Below are 8,226 nucleotides of genomic sequence, written 5' to 3' on the forward strand. Positions count from 1 at the left end.
GTCGGTCAGTAGAGCAGTGGACGGTGTCGGTCAGTAGAGCAGTGGATGATGTCGGCCAGTAGAGCAGTGGACGGTGTCAGTCAGTAGAGCAGTGGACGGTGTCAGTTAGTAGAGCAGTGGACGGTGTCAGTTAGTAGAGCAGTGGACGGTGTCAATAGGACAGTGGAGAAAGAATAGTGAGTGACCAGAGTTATCTGTCTGACACGGTCTTTTAGTATCTATAGCCAACAGAATTATTTCCTCATCTGGCTTCAAGCAGTGCCAATCATTTCATATCCCTGGACACATGAGTTCTGTGGTTGATTAATAACAGATAAGTTAGTTACTGAATCACATTAACCATGGAATCTATATAATTTAAATATTTTTGAAACTAAACAGGATAATTTGTCAACTCTTTCACTCTGGTATTGCAGAGAGTGATAATCCTTATGTGCAATTGTACTTTCATCTAGTTGAAAGTAAATTCAATTCAAGTACTGTGGGTGTCTCAGAGTTAGGTAACAGTAAACATAATGAATGTGAAATAATTAGGCTAGGTTCACACCTATGCAGTTTGTGTTTGATCCATTTCTGCATTGCGTTTTTGCAGCATTTTTTATGCATTTTGCAATTTGCGTTTTTAATTTTTTTAATTTTTCTTATTGCTAGGCAGATTTAAAACACAAAATGCATCAAAAACACAGCAAAAACGCATTGCATGCTTTTCTGCAGCTTTTCCATTGAAGTCTATAGAACCAAAAACACAACTTTTTGCATTAAAAAAAGTCCCTGACCCTTTCCAAAAAATTCACGGGGTGAAAATGCTGAGATGTGACCATGTCCCATAGGAAATCATGTTAAATGGACTGTACTGTGTTTCTGCAAAGCGCGGAAAATGCTTAGGTGTGAACATATTATTATTATACAGTATTTATATAGTGCCAAAGGGTATGCTCAGCACTGTACAATAGCAAGGGGGACAGAACATGAGACAAGACAGAAACAATACAATACACGTGGGGTTTGAGGGCCCTGGGTAAAACCAGAAAATTATTGGCTGAAGTGAGAGGAAATGGGTACCTCGACTGTATAATGACTGTCATTATTTCACGTTGACTTATTATAAAACAACGTGAGCTGGCGTTACTAACAGTGGCACATGCTTCGCCGCATAAAAGAGTTTACCTTGTGTTATAAATATTTATACTATAAGGACGTGCCTTCACTGGAGTAAATAATGTCACGTTTTCATTTGGTAGCATTGTTATAGCGCAAAACACAATAAAAAGAAAAATCAGTGCTAGAAAAAGTTTAAAGTGCAGGTAAACTCCAACAAAGATATATGATAAAAAACCCCACACGCTATTAAAAAAAAGATAAATAATCAAAAAGCAGCTATCACTACAAAGTATGCACTCATCACACTAGAACAGAAAAAATATTGCAAACAGTGAAGTGCTATCAGTGCAAACCAGGGGTGGACTGACCATTTGGAATCGCGGGCACTGCCCGAGGGCCCGGGGTCAGTAGGGGGCCCCATGAGATGCCCCTGTTACCTTTTTCATAGGCTTTTTTGAGTTTGGGCAATGACACAGGGGCCCCATGATCCCTATTGCCCGGAGGCCCCATGAGTTGTCAGTCCGCCCCTGGTGCAAACAATCCAAATCAATCCATTATAAACACTAAATACATGTAAATATACAGTATATATAAATCAGTTAAGATCTGATAAATCAATGAGTGGATCAAACCTCAACACATCTAAAAGGAATCATAAAAATGTACAAAGAATATGCACTAAATCATGTGAAATAGACTCCCACAAGAGTTGGTTCTGGCCAGCTCAGTGGATTGCTTTAAAAAGGCCTGGATTCTTTCTTAGATACACAGAATCAGGAACGGACTGACAATTCATGGGGCTCCCGGGCAATAGGGGATCATGGGGCCCCTGTGTCCTCGCCCACACTCAACCACACCCAAAAAAGCCTATAAAAAAGGTAACGGGCATTTCATGGGGCCTCCTACTGACCCCAGGTTTTCGGGCAGTGCCCGAGTGATCAAATGGTCAGTCTGCCCCTGCACAGAATATAACTGGATACTAACATTTATAGGTAAAGTTGATCCAAGGAATATCCAATTGCCTCTCGGGGGATCAGGAAGGATTTTTTTCCCCTGCAGAAGCAAATTGGATCATGCTTTGCTGGGTTTTTTGCCTTCCTCTGGATCAACTGGGGGTGTAGGATTATATCTTTTTTTTTTTGGTTGAACTGGTTGGACTTTTGTCTTTTTTCAGCCAGACTAACTATGTAACTATGTAAATCATTAAATAAATAATAAAATAATCAATCCATATCTAAAGTACAACAGTGGTAGAAAAAAATATATTTAAAAAAATCTGTAAATAAAATGAGTCCCATACACTTTTCAATTTTCATGCAATCTCCTGTTGCAATTAAGTCGATCTTCAGACATGCAAAGTTAGCTCCAGTTTCCACACCATGCACACCAGAGTGCCCTTCACCCCACCTTATGGGTATCAGCTTACCTTAATTTTTGGACCCCCACTGATAAAAGGAGGCCAACTGCACTTTATGTATATGTGTACAAACGTAACTCCTCTCTTGTCTTCCTCTTTCTGCACAGACCATCTCCCAATGGCAAAATAATATGTGGGAAGCAAAAAAAAATACTGATAATGCAGATCATTCTCATGATTTTTATTGAATATGGTAAAAAAAACACTCACATTTCAGCAGATAAAACATGCCATGTCACATCCATATTCCAATATATGGCATCCAGACTCCGCACACCGTGATGACCTCACCACTAGCCTCACGTGTTATGCCGTCAAGGCTTTCTCAAAGGTCAGTTTTAGGCTATTAAACCCCAACAATGAACATCTTACTGGCTCCCTGTTTTGGTCTGTTAAATATACCATTGAAAGCTTTTTGTTATGTCAATGTGATACAAATGCGATGCAAAATCATACCTGCTGATTTGCCAGTGATCTGTTACCAGTTAGTTACTCCAATTCTCTCTGGGCAGTATAGAACACCTCCCCCTTTGTTATGAAGATGAAGGATCAGGGAGGTGTTCTGTAGTCCAAAGGGGTGAGTAACCTAGAGTGACAATGCCGTTTCTCCATAGGTACAGTACAGTTAGTGAGCATTGTCACCCTAGAACAGCAAGAGGATACAGTAGGTTGCTTGAAATACTTGTGCCAGGACAGTATGCCAGGTAAGTTATGATCTTGATCAGCTGTTCCAAATTTCTAATATAAATACCAAAACCAGTATTAAACCAGAAGTGGACTATTGAAAAGAAACATATTTCACTGCCTAGAACAATTCAAATTAAAATAGAATCCAAAGAAATAAAAGGGGGATAGGCTTCCAACCCACATATGTTGTCTTGGAGTCTGAAAAAGTTGACTCCATTCTGCTTCTCTTGCTATATTACATGTTTCCATGTTATTTCCTTGATAATTTACTCCTGTTGTACATTGTATCTATCTGGCAAGTTTTCAAAATGTACCATGCCCCCCTTAAATCTGAATTCCAGGAATTCAGTCACTTTGTGAAAAGTGAAATCATACTAAGTTAAGTCCCACTAGATGCATGACACCCCCTAGACTTATCTCTATTATGTACATTTGATAGGTTTTTCGCTCTGCTGGAGAGACACTCTGAGATCTGAGAGGAGAGAAGCACACAGAGCAGCTATGCCTGCCATGTCTCTTTGCTGCCCATTCACTGTGTTCACATAATACCAAGGCTTCTGTGACTGGGCAGGAGGAAGGGAGGGGCAGGCATAGTAGCTGCAGTGACCCTACTTTTGAACATGTAGAGATCAAAAAGATCAGAGTCAGGCTCCAGGGAATACAGCAATAGCTAGGAGCACTATGAACCTGTCAGATATAAATAATAGAGATAAGTCCAGGCTCTCCTGGCTCCTCCTGCCTGTCGGGTGCCCCCAGAGCAAGCAGCTTGCTATGGGGGCACCTGATGCTCCATGTGTACATTCACACATGGATCCACGGCTTGGCTCAGCCCTCTTTCTCTCATTGGCTGACTGGCTGTGATTGACAGTAGCTGGAGCCAATGGCTCCCGCTTGCTGTCTCAGCCAATGAGGAGGCAGAGACCCGGGAAAGCCGAGGCTGTCATTCACACTGCTGGATCACGATAAGGCTCAGGTAAGTATTGAAGGGGCTGGGGGCACTGCTGTACACAGGAGGTTTTTTTACCTTCATATATAGAATGCATGAAGGTAAAAAAACTTTAACCTTTGCAACCACTTAAAATGTGAGGACCCACAACCAGGTAAGCAGGGGTTAAAAAAAAAGAGCAGTGGAGAGCCACTTTAAAATGATTGCATTTATACTTTAACATCCTTATATTATAATATATAATGACATGAGACCATTCATCTACTTTATATTGAAGGAAACGTTCGCTGAAGGAATATAGAGGCTGCCATTGCTGGCCTCTCCTGAAAATAGTAGTTCCCTGGTTGTCAATCTGATCCACTGGCTTCAGAACTGATCCGCTGATACAAAACAAGTAGCAGATTTGAACATCTGGTATAATTATGACTTTTCTGATCTATACAAATGTTCTGAGTTAGCAAAGTAACTATCTTTTTTTGAAAAAGGAAAGAAATGCCCCTCCCCCCCATATATTGCTCATTGCAGGATTACGTTGATTGTGCCACCTTTGACATATGTGATGTGTGAAGGCTTCCTTTGTGCTTGGTTTTTTGAGTCTGGTTGATAAGGGTTAATATAGCGTTACTAAGTGACTGTGTCCATGCCACCTCCTCGTGAATATGGATGATACGCGTGGAAAGAAAATCCAGACTGTAGTTTATTATTAGGCAGGAAAATAACATAGTGAGCTTCACCTCTGTCAATATTTACTTCCCGCTTATAAATCTTACGCCACAGACACACACAGGAGCTAACGCCATATGCATGATCTTCATGTGTCGTGCCTTGACTACCTTTTTTGTTTCCATATAATGTAAAACCAACAGAACTGCAACACCAGAGATAATGTACACCATGAACAGATGGCAAAGCATGCTTCTGAAAGAAATCCATTTTAAAATAGTTTATTAGTTAAAATATATAAAAATAGATATTTTTCTTTACAGGTTGTCTTTGTCCAATATATTAATTCTGACACATCTTTAGACATTTTTACATTAAATAGATAATAAAAATAAAATGTAAAGACATATAATAATAGAAAAAATAAATAAATATCCAAACAAACATTTTACAAGCTTATTGATGTGCAAATAGCATTCCCAAATACAGGCTGGCACAGTTACATATAAACCACATTTTTTCAGCATGTTAGCTCTACAAATAATTAGAGTAGCATAATATAGGCAGGCAAGTCAAAGGCAACAGGGCTATCAAACACTTTTTTTAAGCTGCTGGAACAAGTGTATAGTCAGAATGAGAGAAGTCATCTACAATATGACAAGATATAGCACTTAAATGGGTTTAGCCCAGCTATGCCTCTCTACCTGTACTGGAACTACAAGGCCCAACATGCACATGACAAGACTTGCTGGGCTATGTGCTAAATCTACAGCTTATTCATTAAAAAAAAAAAACACTACCTTGCCAGCTAATTACTTATGGAGATTACCTTTGTTTTTTTTTTGTCTTCGAACATGAGTGCAAACGTAACAAATGACAGTTCTCAGATGTTGAAACACAAAGATTTAACAGATAATTCATACAACTGACACGTGTAGAAGGTGACTCTTATGAATTCGGTAGAATGGCTGTTTTTTTAAAAAGCAGTCCAAACTAAGCACCAATCTACCTGCACATGTCAAAAATACCAGAATACAAGTGTTACAACTAGCCCTATATTTGACATCTTCAAACACAAGATTTTTAAATTAATGCTGAAAGTTATATTAGTACCCTTCATGAGATCTTTAAGAAGCACTCAATAAATATTTAGGACAAATGTCAATGTTTTACTGCCACTATCAGTTAACAGTAGTAATTAATTTGTTCGTAGTTTGGGTTAAATGCTTTGAAATGTTAAATATTGTTCCCTCTACAGGGACAAGATGCTAAGCAAGGGGAGTTCACTTTGGCCCAGGACACAGTCTCTTTTTATCCCACATGCTTTGTTGATAGCTTTAATCTTAAGGCAGCAGCTCTGCAGTTTTGTGGGTGGCAAGTTCTCAAAGAAAAAGTCCTCATTAAAGATTGGGTTCCTGCTCTTTCTTATTACAGTGCTTCTCTGCTTCTGCTGCTTTCCAGGAGTAATAGAGAGTGCCACAAAGCAATTGATTGTTTTTGGGTCAGTATGCACATTGTAAAGTCCTTCTATGCTGATGAGTCGAACACGTAGCCTCTGCGCTGCATCACAATATTCTGTAGATAAATGCAGAGAAGCCCCATTCTCAAGCAACACTGTGTTTTCAGCTACAAAGCTGCCTCTGGAATACAGATCTATTGGAAACACAGAGTCCATCATCCCATCAGAAACTCTACGAATGATATTTGGGCTGCTGTCTGTGGAGCTGCACTCATCAGCAGACAGCGAGTTGTTTCTGGATAGCCTTCCTTTCTTCTTCAGTGCTCTAGAAAACAGTCTGTCCTGACTGATGGCTTTCAGTAAAGAGGCACCCCGTGGTAGAGACCTCTGAAGCAGAGGGGAACTAAATGGAGAAGAGTCTGTTGAAGAGGACGTTTCGCTGTCCAAGGTTCCGGAACGACTTAGTGTCCTCAGCTTTAATGTCCTGAAGCTGCCATAAGAAGTTGTCCTTTGGCAAGTGGTGGTTAGAGAGCGAGGCCTTTGTAACAGAACTTGAAGGCTAGCAGGGTCATCATGGAAAAGAGATTCTTTCCTTCTGGTGTTGGGGCTTTCCAGTAAGGTGCAGAATCCATAAGAAGTATGGGCCTTAGGAAGATGTGGTAGGGACAAAGCTGCTTGTGCCTGAGGGTCTGCATTTGTATTTTCATCCTCCATAGGTTCATCTGCACTGTCTACCTGTATGATATGAGTCTCTGGTACATTACAGGCGCCATAAGCAGCTTTGCTAAGGTCTGGTACAGACCTGTAGAGTGACTTCAGTCTTACTCCTCTTTGAGTTGAAAGTAGTGGAGGGATACAAAACTCTGGAATTCGGTCTGGGGTTAGAACATTGAGACAAGGTATAGGACGCTGCTTTTTATCCATGACTGCCCCTTTCATTGTCAGGTCACACACCTGTCCATGCATGTCCGGTACCTTCAGCTTGTCCAACAGCCACATATGTCCAGGAGAGAGAAAGACAATGATCCTGTAATGATAACATAAAATTAGGAATGGAAAGCATTGTACAACAATTCATAATATGACATACACTGTTTAAACCTCAAAAGATGAAGTCAAATGTGGAACAGTCGAATTGAGTACAGAATTCTCTATATGGAGAGTCTATTTAGGTATTGCCATTAGAGATTATGGTAAATTTACTTTGTAAAAAAATATAACATATGGTAGTTACTTGCTAAATAGTCTGCTACCATTTGCTAAATAACCTGTTACTGTTGAAGAAATTACCTGCTGCAATGATGAAGTCACCCAGAAACAACTGCAGTATGATTCAGTTCCAGTTAACAAGGAAATCTGTGCTGTTGTAGCCTCAAGCAGTGACTGAGCTCTGCTGCCTTCTTCACCTGCTTTTATAGCTGAATTGGGTTTGTTCCAGCAAATCAGCAGCAAGGGGGGTGGCGTGGCTCTTCTACTGGAAAGGGACAAGGAAATGTAGTGACACAACAGAACTTTGTAATACGAACAGCACATACACCAACAGGTCTATAACTACAGACGCTTGCTGCACTTGTTAGAATGGGGCAAGTGAGAATTATAACTGCCTTGTTCCAAATAAGATGAATCCTTTACAAATGCAGATCCATTTATCCATGCAGTGTCCCTTTATAATAACAATTAAAAAAAACAGTGTATACAAGGCAACATCTGTAGGAAACTTAATTCGGAAAATAAAAAAGGTTTATAGAGGTGGCAAGACTAATGTCTATAATAAATACTATAATGTCAAAGGCAATGTCTAGGCGTTCAGTTTTAGTCCTGAATCAAAGAAAAATAGATGATAACATTTTTGGTTTCTGTTATTACATAGTTACATAGTTAGTCTGGCTGAAAAAAGTCCATCCAGTTCAACCATAGAAAAAAAAAAGCTATAATCCTATAAACACAGAGGAA

General features: G+C 39.8%; 1 protein-coding gene across 1 annotated transcript; it reads right to left on the reverse strand.

Annotated features, from left to right (window-relative positions):
- Positions 1-5,079: 5,079 nt before the first annotated feature.
- LOC149467630 (C2 calcium-dependent domain-containing protein 4C-like) lies at positions 5,080-7,656 on the reverse strand. Its single transcript, XM_089671419.1, has 2 exons — positions 7,564-7,656; positions 5,080-7,300 (listed from the first exon to the last, which is right to left on the reverse strand). Exon 2 carries the CDS (start codon positions 7,270-7,272, stop codon positions 6,067-6,069), a length of 1,206 nt encoding a protein of 401 aa, XP_089527545.1. The 5' UTR covers positions 7,273-7,300; positions 7,564-7,656; the 3' UTR covers positions 5,080-6,066.
- Positions 7,657-8,226: the final 570 nt, after the last annotated feature.

This window comes from Staurois parvus, unplaced genomic scaffold (assembly GCF_062004578.1).
Source record: "Staurois parvus isolate SC_StPar_1 unplaced genomic scaffold, SC_StPar_1.0 ptg000105l, whole genome shotgun sequence".
In the NCBI taxonomy this organism is placed as follows: domain Eukaryota; kingdom Metazoa; phylum Chordata; class Amphibia; order Anura; family Ranidae; genus Staurois; species Staurois parvus.